We start from the raw sequence: 20045 nt of genomic DNA on the forward strand, positions 1-20045 counted from the left end.
GCGGGAAGGAAGGAAAGCGCGGGAGACGCCATTTTGTGCCAGCGGAGAAGAAGGGGAAGCGCGGGAGACGCCATTTTTGACAGTTAAATCACACCCAGGGATGCCGAAGAGTGGCAGTATCTCTACGTTCGACAATGAAGTCGAAGATTGGGCGACATATGTGGAACGTATTGAGGTGTACTGCAGGGCGAATGAAGTGCCAGATGCTAGGAAAGCACTGGTTTTGTTAAATTCCATGGGTGCAAAAACTTATGGGTTACTGCGAAATCTAATAACCCTAGAGAAGCCGGTGAACAAGAATTTCGAAAGCATAGTAGAAATCCTACAGGACCACTTAAACCCCACACCGCTGCTGATAGCAGAACGATTTAAGTTCCATAAAAGGAACCAACACAATGACGAAAGTAATGCTGAGTACCTAACGGAACTGCGCAAGCTATCGAAACACTGCCAGTTTGGAGCGGGACTAGTAGATACGATAAGGGACAAGTTTGTGTGTGGGCTACAAAGTGAAGGAACCCAGAAACGGCTTCTATCAGAAAAGGATCTTACGCTGGACAAGGCTTTCAGTATGGCAGTATCACATGAAGCAGCCGCAAGGGGAGCTGCAGAGATACAACGGAGACCGCAAGAATATGGCACCAATGAAATGTCCTATGGAACAGGGAAGTGCTGTCGCTGCGGCAGAACAACACATGACCAGAAGGATTGTTGGTTCAAGGACCAAGTGTGCAGACAGTGTGGAAAAGCAGGACACATAGCAAGAGTCTGCAGGTCTGGGAAGAAAACCAACAGTAAGAAATCTCCACAGGAGAAGTACAAAAAGGTACACCAGGTGATGGACAGTGGTTCAGACGAACAGAAAAGTGACACAGACTCCGGAAGCAAGGAGCTGGGTTGTCTGAAACTACATAAGGTAACCAAAATGGAGGATCACCAGACTATCTGGGTTACACTCAAGATAGACGGAGTCCAAGTGAAAATGGAATTGGACACAGGATCAGCCCTAACAGTCATAAACCAAAGGGACCACAAGCGGCTATTTTCACATATACCCTTGAAAGCTACAGAGATTGTCTTGAAGACGTATACGGGGCAAAAAGTCTACCCCAAAGGAAAAATAAGGGTGAAAGTGATATATAAAGGCCAGGAAATACCTAAAATGGATATATATGTATTGCCAGATGGAGGACCACCACTGTTAGGACGTGAATGGATCCGGAAGATACAATTAGATTGGCATTCCATACAGGCACTGAAGGTTGAGGCCAAAAAGGATGACGACGTCACACCTGGACGACTGTCAAAAATGCTAACTGACGCAAAAGAAGTGTTCCAGGAGGGACTAGGAACACTAAAAGGCATAACAGCAATGATTAAAATAGAGGAAAATGCAAGCCCAAAGTTTCTTAAGGCCAGACCAGTGCCTTATGCGATCAGAGCAGCTGTCGAAGCAGAGTTGGAAGGGTTGGAACGTTCAGGAGTACTGTCCAAAGTGGACGGAAGCGAGTGGGCTACACCCATCGTTCCTGTAATGAAGAGGTCGTTGAGTAATATGCCTGGGGAACCAAAGAAGGTCCGCATCTGTGGGGATTTTAAGGTGACAGTGAACCCTGTCCTTCACACGGTACAATATCCGCTTCCACGAATTGAGGATATTTTCGCCTCGCTAACTGGAGGTAAACGCTTCACCAAAATTGATCTAGCCCAGGCATACTTGCAAATGGAGGTAGAAGAAGCTTCGAAACAATACCTTACAATTAACACTCATAAAGGTCTCTATCAATACAACCGGCTGGTGTTCGGGGTAGCCTCGGCTCCGGGTATCTGGCAAAGGGCAATGGATCAAGTCCTGCAAGGGATTCCAGGGACCCAGTGTTATTTGGACGACATCTTGGTCACGGGCGAAAATGACAGTGATCACCTCGCCAACTTGGAGAAGGTGCTCACCAGATTAAAGGAGTATGGGCTACAAGCTAATCACCACAAGTGCGAGTTTTTCCAGAAACAGATCTCGTACTGTGGCCACATCATCGATGAAGAGGGGTTACATAAGTCCCCTGAAAAGATTGAGGCAGTAGTCAAGGCTCCAGCACCGGAAAATGTGTCACAACTGAGGTCGTTCCTTGGGCTGGTAAACTACTACCATAAGTTCTTACCAAATTTGTCCACGGTATTACACCCACTGAACACCCTACTGCAAACAGGGGTACCATGGAAGTGGGATGACGAACGTCGACGAGTATAAAGAATTGATCACATCAAAAGAGGTGTTGGCCATTTCAACCCAGCGCTACCAATTCGTTTGGCATGTGATGCATCACCCTATGGTATTGGAGCGGTGCTGTCGCACAAATTCCCAGACGGGTTGGAGAAGCCAGTAGCCTTTGCGTCTCGGTCACGAACCTCAGCCGAGCGCAACTACGCCCAGATTGACAGGGAGGCCCTCAGCCTAGAATGGGGAGTAAAAAAATTCAACCACTATCTGCATGGGCAGAAGTTCACCTTGCTGACTGACCATTTGTCTCCATCTTTAATCCTAAGAAGGGCGTTCCAGTGATGACTGCACAACGGTTACAAAGATGGTCCCTGTTTCTAGGTGCGAATCAATATGAAATAGAATATAAAGGCACGAAACAGCATGGGAACGCTGATGGGCTATCGCGCCTGCCACTGCCTACTGTGGAGAAAGCACCAGCAGTGGACCCTATCGAGATATTTTATTCATCAATAATTGAATGATTGCCAGTAACGAACGCAGATATAGAGGAGACCCGCAATGATCCGACGCTGTCTCGGGTATATGATTTGATGGTGAGGGGATGGCCAACACATGGTGACTCACTGTTGCCAGCATTCTCATCCAGAAGAGAACGGCTGTCAGTATGCCAGGGGACAGTGATGTGTGGATCCAGAGTGGTGATTCCACCCAAGTTAAGGGAGAGAGTGCTAAATGAGCTACATGAAGGTCATCTGGGGGGAGTGAAAATGAAAAGCCTTGCTAGGGCTTATGTGTGGTGGCCGGGAATCGATCAACAAATCGAAGACCTAACTAAGAGCTGCTTAGGATGTCAGAAGGTCCAAAATGCACCACCACATGCCCCTCTACACCCATGGGAGTGGCCCTCCTCTCCATGGCAACGGGTGCATATTGATTTTGCTGGTCCATTCATGGACTCAATGTTCTTAATAGCAGTGGATGCTCATTCGAAGTGGCCTGAGGTGATAAAAATGTCCTCAACCACTACAGAGAAAACAACTGAAGTCCTACGGAACGTATTTGCCAGAAACGGTTTGCCAGAGCAGATTTGCTCTGATAATGGACCACAGTTTGTGTACGAAGAGTTTCAAAAATTTATGAGAAGGAATGGGGTAAAGCATTACACACCCGCCCCGTATCATCCAGCCATAAATGGATTGGCTGAGAGGTTCGTACAAACCTTTAAGAAGGCGATAAAGGCCATGTGCGACGATGAAATTCCACTGCAGCATAAGATGGACAATTTCTTAGTAGCCTACCGAAACGTGACACATGCAGTTACCAACCAGACCCCGGCCATGATGTTCTTTAACCGAAGGTTGAGATCTCGTCTGGACTTGCTCAGACCAAATGTGCGAAGAAATGTTGAGGACAAACAATTCCAGCACATCAATGAGAAGCCGACAAGGAGCTTCAATGTCGGACAACCAGTCTTGGCCCGTGAATATCGAACAGAGAAATGGCAACCCGGAACGATATGCACAAGGCAGGGGCCATTAATGTACACAGTGGATGTCGGGGAGAACATTGTGAGATGCCACGTCGATCAGATTTTAGCGTCACAGGAACGCGTCAACCCCATGTCTCGAGTACCTGGGGATGAACCCGACATACCGGTAGCATCTACCTCAGAACCAGTAGCAGTGAAACCCGATGAACTACCCGATGAAAAGGGGTCAGAATCGCCTCTGCACCAAGAACAAGAACCTCAGGAAAGGCGCTATCCCGAAAGGGTCAGGAAGCCGCCCCAAAGTCTGAATCTATAAATGGACTATTGTTGTTTAATGTACATGTTAAAGTGTTAATTGTTATTTGAATATTAGGGGTACTACTAATCTAAAAGGGGAGGAATTGTAATGTATGTGCCTTTAAGACAGAACTACTTTTACAGCTCCTGTATACTGTAGTACCGGCAGTGACCACACCTGTATATAAGCCTTGCACATGCCTCGGTACCCCCAGTCTTGAGACTACCCTCCTCCAGTAAATACCTGTTTATCGTTAAGTTACAGCATCCGTGTGGTTATTGAAAAACAGCATACTCTCAGAATCACGGATCTCACAAGATGTACTGCCGCCGCCTTTTAAACAGGGCACCTGTTACTTGCTGGATGCAGCTATGCACCGCAAACTGGGAGATGTTGGCAATGTCCGCAGTTGCTGCCTGAAAGGAGCCGGTCGCATAGAAATTCAGTGCTACTGTAATCTTGACAGCCACCGACAGAGAGGTCCTGCACCTTATCTGCGGCTGAAAATCTGCCTGAAGCAGGTGGCACAGCTCAGTCGCCACCTCCTTTCTGAATCGCAGCCTCCTAAGACACTGTTCCTCCGACATGTTGAGGTAAGAGAACTGCTGTCTGAATACCCTGGCAGCGTAAGGTCTGGTGTGGCGACGTCTGTTGGCCCTCCTCCGTCTGGCCATTCCTGGCCCTCTCTCCCTCCGTCTCTGTGCCCTTTCCAGCTGGTCGAGCAGCAGGACGTTCCCCTCCAAAGCAGCCCCCATAATAATAGGTAACAAGAAATTATACAGGGTGTAAAGACTCACCAGCAGCAGGGTGATGGTCTGAAGGCTGAAGGTCCTCTGGCAGCACTGGGTCACTAGTGATATGGCTCTCAGAGTGCAACTCTGCAACTCTGTGAAAATCCCAAAGAAGTTGTGCTCCCAAAATGGCTGCCGCTTTTATTCCAGTGCAGTCCCCTTTAAAGAGCGCCCCCCCTAAGCCCGAGAGCGACTGGGGAACGTTCCAGTAAGCTGTCCTTATTAGCGCCAGGCAGAACGAAGGGGCGCACCACTGAATTTCCGGTCCGGGGCGCCAAAAAGGCATTGCACACTGAAATGACATCATGATCTGCCTGCGCCCGCGAGCGGCCGCTAAGATTTAGCGCCAGCGCTAAAAGCCACTCAATATGGCAAGAGGTGCTGGGTTCACTGCGCCCGGCCGAAAATTGGCTAACGCCCCACTTCTCGACCTCTTTAGGTGCTAATCGCTGGCGCTACCAACTGAATTTCTCCCCCATAGTGTCAGTAATAATTTGGGGTGGGTTTCGAGCAAAAGTTTGAGAAATGGGTCAAAGAGGTTAAATATGCCCTCTTGACTCAACTTAAAGAGGGTTGGGTGTCCCAGTGGGCCTTAAAAATGGATGACAATTTTTTGGGTGATTAATTTTCATGCAATGTGAGACTGATCTTTTTCACATGGTAGGCATTACTGCGCCATTAGATGCTCATGATCGGCACCAAAATGGGCAGCATTTCACAGGAAAATGCAGCCTTTTGTGTATTTGAAACCTATGTGTAATTGACACCTGTATTTAATTGTAAAGGACACTTTTTAAAATCTTACTTTGTCCCAGTGTGAACTTTAAAGTGAAATATATTGCAGGCAGCAGCATTATTATTTAGGATATTTCCACTGCACCAGATGGCTAACTAGTTGGAGCTCATAGAGTGCTCTATGGGTATCCCACCATAACTCTAGTGACAGAACAGTGAAACACAGCAGAAAATGACAGGGTCCAGTTTGTGTCAGGTCTCTGCCATTGCCACTTCTGGGATTTTCCAGCCTGCCCTGTGAAGGATTCTGCCCACTCACTGGCAGGAAAATACAGTCAGGCGTATGGAGTTGGGGAACCGGGACTCCCTACACTGGGAGTTCCTACTCCCCCAGCTTTTTTGAGATCAATATTACTGGAGGCCGGTACACCCAATGGAGGTGAAGTGTATGGGCCTCCAGATGGGTGCAAGTGGGCCTGGAAACATGAAGCAAGGCAAGTTAAAAAAATCTTACACAGGATGCCGAAGGGGTCACGGCTGGGGTCTTGGGAGGGAGACTGGTCCATCCTCTCCCCAGTAATGAGCAGGTGCCAGATATTCCAGTTGTATGTTTCCATCCACTTGCCCCATGCTCTCCCACTGACCTTGCAAATTCTGGTGTGGTCAGTGCTGGAAATCCATCGGGATCACGGCTCATAGATTTTTGGAGCATGGGAGTTTACATTCAGCGGAACCCCCACAGTCTTAACATTTAAGGATATCACTCCCATCAGCCAACACCACCGCCCCCCCCAACCCCACCCCGGCCATTGCACTGTCCTCCTTTAATATTTCCTGTCAACAGAGAACTAGTAATGTGGAAGAATCAGCAGTCACTACTGCTAGTCTTCTTTAAGATAGATCAGTATGTGGATCCTGGCATAGAACTTTGCCAATGTTAACAAAGAAATTCAAACTGGAACCATATTTTCAAAAACAGATTCACCTTAGACTGTATTATTATTTGCAAGATGAAATGCTCACACACTGTTCTCCACCATTAAGTGCAGACATCATCCCTAATCTTCTAGGTAAGTAGGATTTCACGAGGAGACTTACTCTGATCCAAGTAATTTGAAGGTATGTTCAGTAAGCACAAGTCTACCAAAGTAGCACATCAAAGGTAGATAATTTGGAAAAAAGAGCAAGTGATCACCTTCCAGAATATCTGGGACATGGGTTATTCCCACCAAAGGAATAGGGTGCCAATATTGCATCTCCAGTATAAGATAAAAGTTCAGCCTCTCTCAGAGATTGTACTAATTACAGCTGTACAGTAACTTTGACAAATTGCTTTGGAATGTACAAGTTGAAGGGAGGAATTAAGCACAACTTTTGTCACCAGTTCAAATTCTCTTCATTCCTCTAGAGAAGAATTTAAGCTGATTTATCTCCAATAATGCAATCACTGCCTGCATTGTGAGATACTACTTCATCATGGAAATAAAAATATCATCCACAAATGTTGTTTTGTCTTTGCTTGTGTTGAGGTTTGGACATAAGGCTCAGAAGGAGATATCAGAGGGAAGGATGATAAATTGTTTCTTCTGAGATCATTTTAGTCATATGTATATTTTAATATTTGAGATAAGAAGATAGGATTTACCTCACAAAACGTCAAGAGCTTAGGGGATCTTCTTTTGAGTGGATCTTTCATTTTCTTTACCCAATTTAATCCCATTGGGGAAATACTGGCATACCACTAATTGTTACTTTTTAACGACACTGCTGTAGGGATTCCCAATATGAAATTTAATTGTTGCAACAATTGGCTGCATTCTGTGAATATTCATGTAATAATTTTTAGTGGGGCAGAAGCTGTGGTGGGTAAAATTGTGGACTCATATCACAATTGAAAAGCTTCCAAGGGTGCAATGAAGCAAACTGTATATTCAGGGGAGCCAAGAAATGAACAGGCCTCTGAATTAGAGCTTTGGTTTAGAATGCAAACTGGTACAACTTGGGCTGTGGCCAATCCTTCAGTATCCCTATTTCTGAAATGTAGCTAAACTGATTGTAATCCATTTCCCTCCAGTCATTTTGAAAACATATGGTTTCTGTTTTTCAAAAACTTCGGGGGAATATGAAGCTAGGAGGATGAAGATCACCTAAATTTAGTTGAGGGTATACACGTGAATTATTTCAGTTGTCTATCTTTCTGTATATGACATAATTTCTCCACCAAAACCTTAAAGTTGGATCATAATACATTATTCAAAGTTTGCAGAACACAGATTTTCAAATAAGTGGATCATTTAAAAAGAGAACTTGCATTTATATAGCGCCTTTCACAACCTCAGAATGTCCCAAAGTGCTTCACAGCCAATGAAGTAATTTTAAAGTCCAGTCTAGTATAGGGAAATGTGCCAACCAATTAGCACACAACAAAATCCCACAAACAGCAATTAGATAAACTACAAATGGCCCAGTAATTCGGGTCCCAATGCGTGAGTAAGCACCGTGTACTCACGCGTGGGACCGATGGAATTGCCGGTTTTCTGCATGCACAGCGCATGCGCGGGAAACCGGCATTTCCGATCCTCTGAACCAAGGGGTTCAGAGGTGGAACGCGTGTGCGCAGGAGTCTGCGCGTGCGCGCTGAAATTCCTTTTTTTTTTACAGGGTTGCCTGTGCGATAAGGCCTCCAGTTTTTACGCAAGAAAAAAGCAGACGTAAGTACTTAGTTTTAAAAGGTAAGTGGTCTATTAATTAAAGTTAGAATTTTTTTCCACAGGTTTATTATTTTTAAAGACTTTACAGTAAGGTAAGTGTATTTTTAGACCTGATTTGTTAAAAAATTATTTTTTTCAAAAATTTGAATAATTGTTTAAATTAGTTTTTTACAGTTATTAATAGTTCATTTAATTAGTGGGATGTTTTTTTAACTTTTATTTGAAGTTTAAGTACTGTTTTGGGCGCCCGGAGTTTTCATGAGTTTGACAGTTCTTACTATCAAACTCATGAATGAACTTTTGCAACCTCCAATTGGTTGCCCAGTGCTCACGTGATCCCAGCCAGCTCATCGAACTAACTACGCCGCTGGATCACGCAAGCACAGCGCGCCGGGAGCTGAACCGAGCCACTGACAGGAAATCCACGCAGGGCCAGGCTTCAACTGTCGGCGCGCTATGTAAGTGTAGGTCGGCGGCTTGCACCCGCAGGAAGCCCCCGTCACCAATTTCTGGGCCAACCTGTTTTAGTGATGTTGGTTGAGAGATAAATGGTGACCAGGACACTGAAAGAACTCCCCTGCTCTTGGGATCCTTTACAGCCACCTGAGGGCAGAAAAAGCCTCAGTTTAATGATCCAGGGATGAGGCTGTTGTTGTCCATCCATAGTTGCCCTGACAACTAAGTAGCTTGCAAGACAACTTCAATTAAGAGTCAACCAGGTTTGTGTGGCACTGGAGCCACATGTAAGCCAGACCGAATAAGGATGACAGGTTTCCTTCTCTAAAGGACATTAACAAATCAGCTAGGTTTTTATGACCATCTTCATGGTCATTTATACCGATACCAGCTTTTTATTTCCAATTTTTAATAAAACTGAATTCAAATTCTCAAACTAACATTGTGGAATTTGAAATCACATTCTCTGGATTATTAGTCAAGGCCTCTGGATTACTATTTCAGTAAGAAATCCATGACACTACCATACCCGACTCCCATATGCATATCAATGCAGTACACTGGCAGTTACATTGATCCATCCCACTTATAATTCTGGATTGTGAATGGTGCTTTTTTCTATTTGTACTCGGATGTCGATGTCGCTGGCAAGACTGCATTTATTGCCCATCCTAGTTTCCCAGAGAATGTGGTAGGCTTTCTCCTTGAACCACTGCCGTCCTTGTTGTGATGGGCTCCTTGAAATATTGTTAGGTAGGGAACTTCCAGATATTGACTCAGTGGATGATGAAGGAATGATGTTACATGTCCAATTCAGCATGGTGTGACTTGGAGAGGAGCTTGGAGATGATGGGGTTCCCATGACATTTCTGCTCTTGCCCTTCTCGGAGGTAGAGGCCGCAGGGGATGGTGGTACTGTTGAAGTAACATTGGTGAGTTGCTGCAATGCATCCTGACGATTGTACATACTGAAACCACTGCGCACCAATAATAGATGGGGTGGATATTGAATCCAGTGACAGGGCCATCAATCAAAGAACCTGCACTGTACTGAATGCTGTTGAGCTTCTTGAGCGTTATTGCCCCTGCACCCATCCAGGCAGTTGGTGAGTATTCCATCACACTCCAGCCTTGTACATGGTGGAGAGGCTATGAGGAGTCAGGTGAGCCACTCATCGCAGAGTACCCAGTGTCTGCCCTGAGCTTGTAGCCATGGTTTTGCTTCAGCTTCTGGTCAATGGTGTCCCCATGATGTTGATGTGGGTGATTAAGTGATGGCGATGCTGTTGAATGTCAAGGAGAGGAGGGTGGGCTTTGTCTTGTTAGAAATGGTCCCTTATTGGCATTTATTTGGCACGAATGTTATCTGTCAATTGTCAGCCGAAGCCTGGATGCTATCCAAGTCCTGCTGTAGGCTGGCATGGATTGTTTCATTACCGGAAGGGTTGTGAATTTTGGTGAACATTGTGGAATTGTCAGCGAACAGCCCCACTCCTGACCAGGTGAGTAAAGGAAGGTCAGTGATGAAGCAGCTGGAGGTGGTTGGGTTGAGGACGCATCTTAGAGGAAATCCTGCAGTGATGTCGTGGGGTTGTGATGACTGGTCTCAAAGAACCACAACCATTCCTTTCCATCAGCAATGACTCTAGCCACTGGAGACTGTTCCCTTTGACTTCCACTGATTTCAGTTTTGTTATTGCCCCTTTATTCCATACTTGGTCAAATGCTGCCTTGACATCAAGGGCAGCTATTTGTACCTCTTTTCTGTGGCTTAAGAGCTATGAAGAAGAATAATGGAATAGATGGCAACCCAGTTGAGGATAGCAGGAAGATAGCAACTTATTTATCACAATTAGACCTGTGTCTGCTATATAGGCCCTGATATTCGATGGCTTGGCATAAAACTTATAGATTCACTGGTGGCAGGTGTGGGTTGAGAAATCATAGTACGACTAATTTCCTAATAGACTATTTCAGGGCAAGAATGTGGCCATGCTACTACCAGCATAGGTCTCATTTAAATTTAATATTTATTCAAATAAGGTCCCTTTGTAAGTTTCCCAACTGTGGGAAAAGCTCTATTAAAGGGGAATTAAATTAAAGGGGAATGTCACAATTATAGGGCAAAAATTCAGAAAGTCTTTGAGAACCTCAAAAGGCATATCAACCCATTATCAGACTTTGCCTACTAAAAAGGGACAGGAGACTGAGACAGGCAAAAATTAAGGAAAAGGAAACCCAAGATGCAGCATGAGTCAGCAGGCAAGTCAGAGCAGCCCAGCACCTGGCCCTTTTTTATGGCTGCTGAAGTGAAGAAGTTCATGAGATAAATGTAAGGAGGGTTAGCTGTGCCACTCCATGGTACCATCCTCATTGGTTAGCATTGCAGCCTTCCTGCAAAGAGGTGCAGCCAAATCTGAGACTACAACTGACCATTATGTCTCTGGATGTGGCAGCTCTATGCTTCACACTATCTGCAGGTGTCTTTGCATCAGATGGCACAGCACAGCATCTGCCTTTCTGCTGACCAAGAGCTTGAAAGATAGCTCCCATGGTGACCACCTGGTAGGTGTGCCAGAGCCTGCAGAAATGGTTGGTGGTATTTTGGTGGGTAATGCCAACCAAGCAATGCTGGCTCTTGAGCACACTGGCATGCCTACTTTCATGCCATGCCAGGGAAAGCATATTGTGAATGGAGTGCTTCTGAGGAAGCATCCAACATTACAATTAGTCAAGAATTCATATATTTTAGCAATGCTGTTGAGGATCTGGTGTCCCAGCTTTATTTGGGAAGAGGAGCTTTCCACCTATTTTCCATATCTGATTTATGCCACAACAGATGGCCAGCATCAAACATTTGAGGCTGTGGAGTGTTTTCTTTTACATTTCTGCAAAATGTTGCTGTGTTTGGTACCATGCATTAGTTATATTTAAAATCATGAAATGCAACCCCAACCTGCTTACTGTGTTGTATGTGCCTTTAAGAGCCCCCTGTGTACTGTAATGCCGGTAATGGCCACTCGGGCTATATAAGCCTGTATATTGTCTTGTATCAGTTAGTTCACCTCCAGACTTTGTCCAGTAAACACCTGTAAACCAACTCCTGCATTCCGTGTCTTCATTAACACACGGATACAACAGTGGCGACGAATTGGAAACGGACTTACCTGCAATTCGGCAGCACCTCAAGGAGATCGATTCCTCAGACGAAGGAAGAAGAAAAAAAAGAAAAAAAAAACTGTGGTTTCACCAGCTAGCCAGGCTGGTGGCAGGTACTGCAATAATCCTTCCTGGGCGGCGGGCTGGGGCTCGATCGGCTGGCTCTACAGCGGGGCCAAGCAGTGAAGGCACAGGCAAATAAATACGAAGGGTGGCGCACTCGGGAGACGGGCAGCTCTGCAAAGCAGGTCGGCGTTCGGACCACGCAGAGGGCGGGGAAAGTCCCAGAGAGTCCGGCGGGAACAAGTCTCCGACTATTAAAAATATTTGTATAAATAAAAACCGCGGAGGACAGCGTTGTCAGCAGCAACAGCGGCGGGAAAGCACGGGAGGTGCCTTTTTTTTTCAGCAAGGAAGAAAGGAAAGCGCGGGAGGTGCCATTTATTTTGTAGGATGCCTAAGACTGGCAACATTACTACTTTCGATAGTGACGTAGAGGATTGGGCCACATATGTGGAAAGAGTGGAAGTATATTGCACAGCGAATGAAATAAAGGATGATAAAAAGGCATCGGTACTTCTAAATCTAATGGGCGCAAGGACATACAGGCTGTTATGAAACTTAATCACTCCAGCCAAACCGATGGACAAGAATTTTAAGGAGATTGTTGATACCCTACACTGCCAATTCGGGGCAGGACTGGCAGATTCTCTATGAGACAAATTCGTCTGCGGTCTCCTAAGTGAAGGAACACAAAAAAGGCTACTTTCTGAGAAAGATTTGACACTGGACAAGGTTTTCAGTGTAGCTGTATCATACGAAGCAGCAGCAAGAGGAGCTGCAGAGATACAGCAAAAGCCACAGGACTTCGGCACCCATGAAATGACACGGGGTTTCGAGAGATGTTATCGCTGCGGCAGATCCACCCATGACCAGAGGGACTGCTGGTTCAAGGACAAAGCATGCAGGCAATGCGGAAAGATGGGACACATTACACGTGTATGCCGATCTGGAAACAAAAAATCCACTGACAGAAAAAAAATCAATAAGGAAAAGTATAGAAAGGTACAAATGATGACGGACAGTAGCTCCGAAGACCAGAAGAGCGATAGCGACTCCGGAAACAAGAGACTAAGCTCTCTCAAATTACATAATGTAATTGCCAAAGAAGATTACCAGACCATTTGGGTTACCCTCACGATAGCGGGGTCCCCAGTTAAAATGGAGCTAGATACAGGATCAGCTCTGACCGTCATAAATCGACGGGATTACGAGCGGCTATTTCCGCATATACCTTTAAAAGACCCATCCATTATCTTGAAAACATATACGGGGCAGAAAGTATACCCCAAAGGAAAAATAAGGGTGCCTGTTGTATACAACGGCAAGGAAATACAGAAGTTGTATTTATACGTTCTGCAAGATGGTGGTCCACCGCTGTTGGGACGTGAATGGATCAGGAAGATACGTTTGGACTGGCACTCCATTCAGGCACTGACGGTGACCAGTAAGAAAAAAAATGATGATGACATCATACCTGAACGATTAAAAGACATCTTGGCCAACGCCAAAGAAGTGTTCCAACAGGAACTAGGAACCTTGAAAGGCGTCACCGCCTCAATAAAGGTGGAAGATGCAGCAATTCCCAAGTTTTTTAAGGCAAGGCCGGTGCCATACGCAATTCGTCCAGCAGTCGAGGCAGAGCTGGAGAATTTGGAAAAGGCAGGCGTATTATCCAAGATAGATTGGAGCGAGTGGGCAACACCCATCATCCCGGTCGTGAAGAAAACGTTAAATAATGATAAATCTGAAGAACAGAGAAAAATTCGGATCTGTGGGGACTTCAAGGTGACTGTAAACCCAGTCCTTCACATGGTACAGTATCCTCTTCCGAGGATAGAAGATATTTTCGCTTCACTATCCGGAGGGAAACGTTTCACAGAAATTGACTTGGCACAGGCATATCTACAGATGGAGGTTGAGGAGGCCTCTAAAAAGTATTGCACAATAAACACACACAAAGGCCTGTACCAGTACAATCGACTGGTTTTCGGAATAGCATCAGCTCCAGCTATCTGGCAAAGAGCTATGGAACAAGTCCTGCAAGGGATTCCTGGGACTCAATGCTACCTAGACGACATCCTTGTAACAGGAGAAAATGACAATGAACACCTTGCCAATTTGGAGAAGGTGCTCACTAGGCTGAGAGAATGGGGCCTACGAGCAAACCGCCCCAAGTGCGAATTTTTCCAGAAACAAATATCATATTGTGGCCACATAATTAGGGTTGCATAAGTCCCCGGAGAAAATTGAAGCGGTCATAAAAGCACCAGCACCTGAAAATGTCTCACAAATAAGGTCGTTCCTGGGATTGATAAATTACTACCATAAATTTTTACCGAACTTGTCAACTGTTCTGCACCCTCTTAACGAACTGCTACAAACGGGAGTAATTTGGGAATGGAGCGAGGACTGTAAACGTGCCTTCCATAAATGTAAAGGCTTGATCACATCCAAGGAAGTTTTGGCTCATTACAACCCATCACTGCCAATCAGACTGGCGTGCGATGCATCCCCTTATGGCGTAGGAGCAGTATTATCACATAGATTCCCTGATGGCTCAGAACGGCCGATAGCTTTTGCGTCACGCTCATTGAACTCAGCTGAGCGTAACTATGCCCAGATCGACAGGGAAGCACTCAGCCTGGTATGGGGAGTGAAGAAATTCAACCATTACCTACACGGACAAAAATTTACGTTGTTCGCTGACCAGCAACCCCTCGTCTCCATATTCAACCCTAAAAAGGGTGTTCCCATTATGACAGCGCAAAGGCTACAGAGGTGGTTCCTTTTCCTAGGGGCACACCAATATGACATAGAATACAAAGGATCAAAACAGCATGGGAATGCTGATGGTTTATCGCGCCTACCGTTGCCAACGGTAGAAGAGGCACCTACAGTAGACCCAGTGGAGATGTTCCACTCAACCATAGTGGAATGTCTACCAGTAACAAATTCTGCCATTTGAAAAGGAAACGAGAAATGACCCGATTCTCTCACGAGTCTACGATTTAACGGTGAAGGGATGGCCAGCACATGGCGAACCACTGTTGCCAGCATTCTCGCAAAGAAGAGAACAGCTGTCAGTGTGCCGAGGAACCTTGATGTGTGGATCCAGAGTGGTGATTCCACCCAAACTCCAGGATAAAGTGCTAAAGGAGCTTCACGAGGGGCATCTGGGTGGAGTGAAAATGAAGAACCTAGCCAGAGCGTTTGTGTGGTGGCCAGGTATCGATGGAGACATCGAAGAAATGACCAAGAGCTGCCTAGGATACCAGAAGGTCCCCACCACAAGCCCCTCTACATCCATGGGAGTGGCCCTCATCTCCATGGCAAAGGGTACACATCGACTTTGCTGGTCCATTTATGGACTCAATGTTCTTAATCGCGGTTGATGCACACTCCAAGTGGCCGGAGGTAATAAAGATGTCCTCCACCACCACGGAAAAAACCATCACAGTATTAAGGACCATATTTGCCAGGAATGGGCTGCCTGAACAGATCTGTTCTGATAATGGACCGCAATTTGTGTCCGAAGAATTCAGGAAGTTCTTAAAAAACAATGGGGTTAAGCACTACACGTCCACCCCATACCATCCCGCCACCAATGGATTGGCTGAAAGGTTTGTCCAGACCTTCAAGAAGGCCATAAAGGCCATGGGTAATGAAGACATAAAATTTCAGCATAAGGTAGATAACTTCTTGTTTGCATACAGGAATGCAACACATGTGGTTACAAACCAAACTCCTGCCATGATGTTCTTCAATAGAAGCCTAAGATGCCGGCTGGATTTGATCAAGCCAAACATCAGAAGGGACGTGGAGAACCGGCAATTTCAAGGCATGAATGAAAGGCCAACTAGAACCTTCCAGACAGGTCAACCAGTTTTGGCCCGGGACTACCGTACCGAGAAATGGCAGCCTGGAACTATTTGCACACGACTAGGACCGCTGATGTATACCGTGGACATTGGAGAAAGCATAATAAGGCGCCATGCTGACCAGATCATAGAGTCATCCGAAAAGGGACAACCTACACCACAACTCTATACGCCTAATGATGAAGTAGAGATACCCATAGTATCTACCTCCGATCCGGTGATACTGGAACCAGATGAACCCGACACTGGCATTCAAGCCGAATCAGTCTTGCCAAAAGAACCTACAACACCACCAGAAACTGCTACACCACCGAGGCATTATCCGGACCGAGTCAGGAAGCCTCCAGAGAGACTGACTTATAATTGATTAACTGCAGCAATGTGTAGATTATTGTTCTTGTAACATGTTAATTAATGATTACTTAAAATATTATGTACTGGTTGTCTAAAAGGGGAGGAATTGTGGTGTATGTGCCTTTAAGAGCCCCCTGTGTACTGTAATGCCAGTAATGGCCACTCGGACTGTATAAGCCTGTATATTGTCTTGTATATGTTAGTTCACCTCCAGACTTTGTCCAGTAAACACCTGTAAACCAACTCCTGCATTCCGTGTCTTCATTAACACACGGATAAAACACTTACCGCCATTCTTATAGCAGAGGCCAGCATGGCGTGTTTGTGACCTGCTCTCGAGAGGCGGGACACCTTATTATAATATTTAAGTCAGGCCCCCACAGTGCAGGAGGGCCCCCCAGCCCCTCAAACAATTCTTCTGTGGCGATCGGCTGACACCCCCCGCCATCAAACCCGCAAATTCTGCCCCCAATTTCACTTGGACCCCCCGTCCCATACACCAACCTCCGATCTTTCCCGGTGCCCGGGACCATCTCCAATAGTCCCCGGCTGTGACCTTCTGTCGCTGGCTTTCCCGCCCAGCAGCCGACCAGCCTGTCAATCTGGCCAGCTGCCGAGCGGGAAATGGAGTAAATAAAATGATAATGTCCTGCCATTAAATGTCTTCAAAACTTCCTCGCTCATGCCTTCAGTCACCTCCCCCAATTCTTCCTCTACTAATGCTCTGTGCCCTCTCCACTTCTGTGAAACACTGTGGGATTTGTATTGCATTAGGACGCTATGTAAACGCAAGTTGTTGCGCTTATCTTTTTTTTTCTTACAGGATTCTATTAGACAACTTATTAATCCTATTTTATTTTTTATTTTTCAGGATAGAAGGTTCAGAAGAACTACATTTGTTCACTGTAGTTTTGTTTATGTTTTACAGGAAGGAGTCTCTATGGTTGAATGGAAAGGCAGACGTTTAAGATATTATACTGTTGTTTGTGAATTAGGAAACAGATGTGTCTGGTAATCTTGCCTCAGGCTGACTGCAATCTTGTAATGTTTCTGTAAGGGTAAGATTTATCAGCTTGTACATCCCACCCTGCTGGGAACACAGGGTATCATAACAAGCTGCACAGCACATAATTCATACAAGACTGTTCTTCACTATTTGTCTTCAACAGTAATGAAACATGTCAACCCCTAAGATAACCAAAGTTTCTATGCAGATTTAAGTGACTTCACTGTCTTTCTGAAACACACAAACTGAAGTAGATGTTGATGATCTTATTAGATACCAGAGGTTAAAAATGTTGCTTTTTTCATTCCCCTTATAATATTTAACAGTAGAATTTTACAGGATGTAATTCCTGTTGGATTTCTAATCTGAAAAGCAATTTTAGTCTTGAGAAGTTGGTGTGTGTCATGGTGTCAATAAACAAATGATGCTCCCTAATAACTTTTATTTTTAATTCACGTAAAATATTACAAGTCGAGTTAAAGTAGATAATGCAGCTTTAAAGAACAAGGTTACATTTCATAAATGTGAGTCACTTTCTATAGGTGATGTTAACATTTTTTGTAAGATTGGAAGGTTTGGATTGGATAGCTAGTTTCTATTTTTATAAATAGCCTATATCCTATTTGTTCAATATGAATATTTATAAAAACTTATGATGTTGGGAACCTTTTGGATTCCCAACTTGTACGTGATATTTCTAGTTCCTGCTTTGGTGTTGCACTTACCCTGGCATTGGTCCACTATTGGCAAGGCTGTAAACCTGGCGTGGATTCAGAAGGAACTGGAATTTTCTGAAGATTCTGTGAAAAGAGTATAAATATACTATTCATTTCTTAAAGCAATCTGTTTTATGTTAAGATTTTTGTTTCCGTTTTTTTTAAAAAAGTTGAATTCGATAAAGCAAAAAGGAGTCTTTATAGACAAAGTAATGCATGTGGATTCATCACTTAATAGTAATAAAGAAGTGATCTGTATTGTTACTGTAATCATTTTAGTTTTAATGATGATTTATAATGAAGGTCTTTTCCAGGAGTGTGCTCAGGTCAAGCTTGTACTTGTGTCACACCTAATTAATGTCCCCAGGTAGTGCTCGCATAGAAATGTGAGTTGAAACAGTGTACAAGTCACAGGGGAGGATAAATGGAGGCACTTGTAGGGGATATTAACTAGACACGACACTTGTACCAGGTCATTTGTTTTCTACACTTTATTTTCACTGCACAATTAATGACTGGCAATTTCAATCATACAATATTTAGTATTTCATAGCAACTAAACAGGATTACAGAAACGTAATTTTACAAATTTGTTTGATTTTTAAAAAACGCTTACTGAGCGGAGCCATTTCAACAGCACCTTACATTTGTCGGGGATGGGTAGAATCTTAAATACAAACGGACTTCATCAAAAAAAATGTACTTGATATTAAATCAGAACCTTTAAATAATTTGATTTTTTTTTTAATAATACAATTTTAAACATTGCAATAGTCGACTGATTTCAGCTATTTCATTGCTAGTATACTTATTTTAAGGATATTAAAAAAGTGCCGCTGCTAAACAGTTAGCTTGTTAGGCATAAAATGCTAAACATTACCCTGTGGAATAAGCAGGAACTTGAGGAAGTTAGCATAAATACAGTTGGCACACATTTAAGGCTTATGCAGAACCACATAAACTTCCACACTGTCTGTGTCATGCAGTTACAGCCACCTCTGTGTATAAAGAACATTTACTGCAATTTTTGCTAAGTCTTAATGTAATCAACTATAGTTTGGCAACAAAGACCACAATATTCCTCGGCTCACGATACCATGCCTGATGGTGCCCTATAGCGCTGACACCACCACAATTTGTGGGGTCAATCGGAGGATACCTCATTAGCATGGGGCAGACAGGCACAAGCACCCCTTTGAGCACATCTCCGGCACTCACCTGCCTCATGTACATAGAAAGTCACAATGACTCGTGCCTTAGGGGCGGTGGGTCATAGGTTGTCCAGATCCCCCTCCCCCCACCCCCTATAGACCACATTCTCCTCAGCCCCACTGAGCAAGGGTTAAATATTTTTGGAAACATGTTTAGAAGTCTCCGGAGGTCCAGTTTATTACCTGGCTTGGACACTACCGGTGGGGCCCACATTCACCCTTGTGGAGGCCAGTATGCTGCCACTCTCTTGGCATAGCAGGTGCCACAGAAACACCCTTTTCCAGGGTGAGGAGTGGGATCTCCTGGCTTAGAGAGTCCTCATCTTTGGTGGCTTCCTCTGGTTGTCCTTGCCTTTTAAAGGGGCGGACAGAGGTTTTGTCCCTCACAAGGCAGCCAGAAATGATGGAGACCCACTTCAACCAGGTCTCTGCCCTTTTCCTGGGAGTTCTGCCGATCTCCCATCGGAGTAATGGCAGAATTCCCGAGTAATTTCACTTTACAAAGATTTTTATTCATTGCCATTTTTGATATGGCAGGATGACCCCTTGTGTCTGAGTTGGAGTCTGTTTGACTAAAGTCTATATCTGCAGTTATATTTAGACAAACACTTCCCAGTGCACAATCCTAATTGCAGTAACGATTCTGTAATTATGGAAAGTTGTCATTTGTGCTCGACATTTGGGATTGCGGTTGTATTTCTGTGCAAGTACAAACATTTTGTTAGGTTTCTTTTTTATAGACAACTTGGAAACACAGAAATAGGAGGCTCACCTTTCTCCCTGCTTCCCACCACTTTTGGGGTTGACAAACACCAGAAGTGGATGCGTGCCTGGAATTGGTGTGATCTGGAAAAAGGTATCCAAATAATGAGATGTTCATTCAATTATCACTGTGTAAGGTATTTTATTTATGTATCTCATTTTATTTTAAGAAGTGTTTGAATCCCACCAGTGCTA

General features: G+C 44.6%; 1 protein-coding gene across 1 annotated transcript in view; it reads right to left on the reverse strand.

Annotated features, from left to right (window-relative positions):
• Nucleotides 1–20045, reverse strand: part of dgkb (diacylglycerol kinase, beta) — a 1409408-nt gene that overhangs the window by 1049589 nt on the left and 339774 nt on the right. Inside the window, exons 12-13 of the mRNA XM_085988391.1 lie at nt 19861–19934; nt 17887–17961 (exon numbers count right to left, since the gene is read on the reverse strand). Coding sequence (XP_085844517.1) covers nt 17887–17961; nt 19861–19934 — 149 coding nt within the window. The remainder of the gene's footprint in view (nt 1–17886; nt 17962–19860; nt 19935–20045) is intronic.

Source organism: Somniosus microcephalus, chromosome 5 (assembly GCF_052327205.1).
Source record: "Somniosus microcephalus isolate GS21.2 chromosome 5, FLI_Smic_1.0, whole genome shotgun sequence".
Classification (NCBI taxonomy): Eukaryota; Metazoa; Chordata; class Chondrichthyes; order Squaliformes; family Somniosidae; genus Somniosus; species Somniosus microcephalus.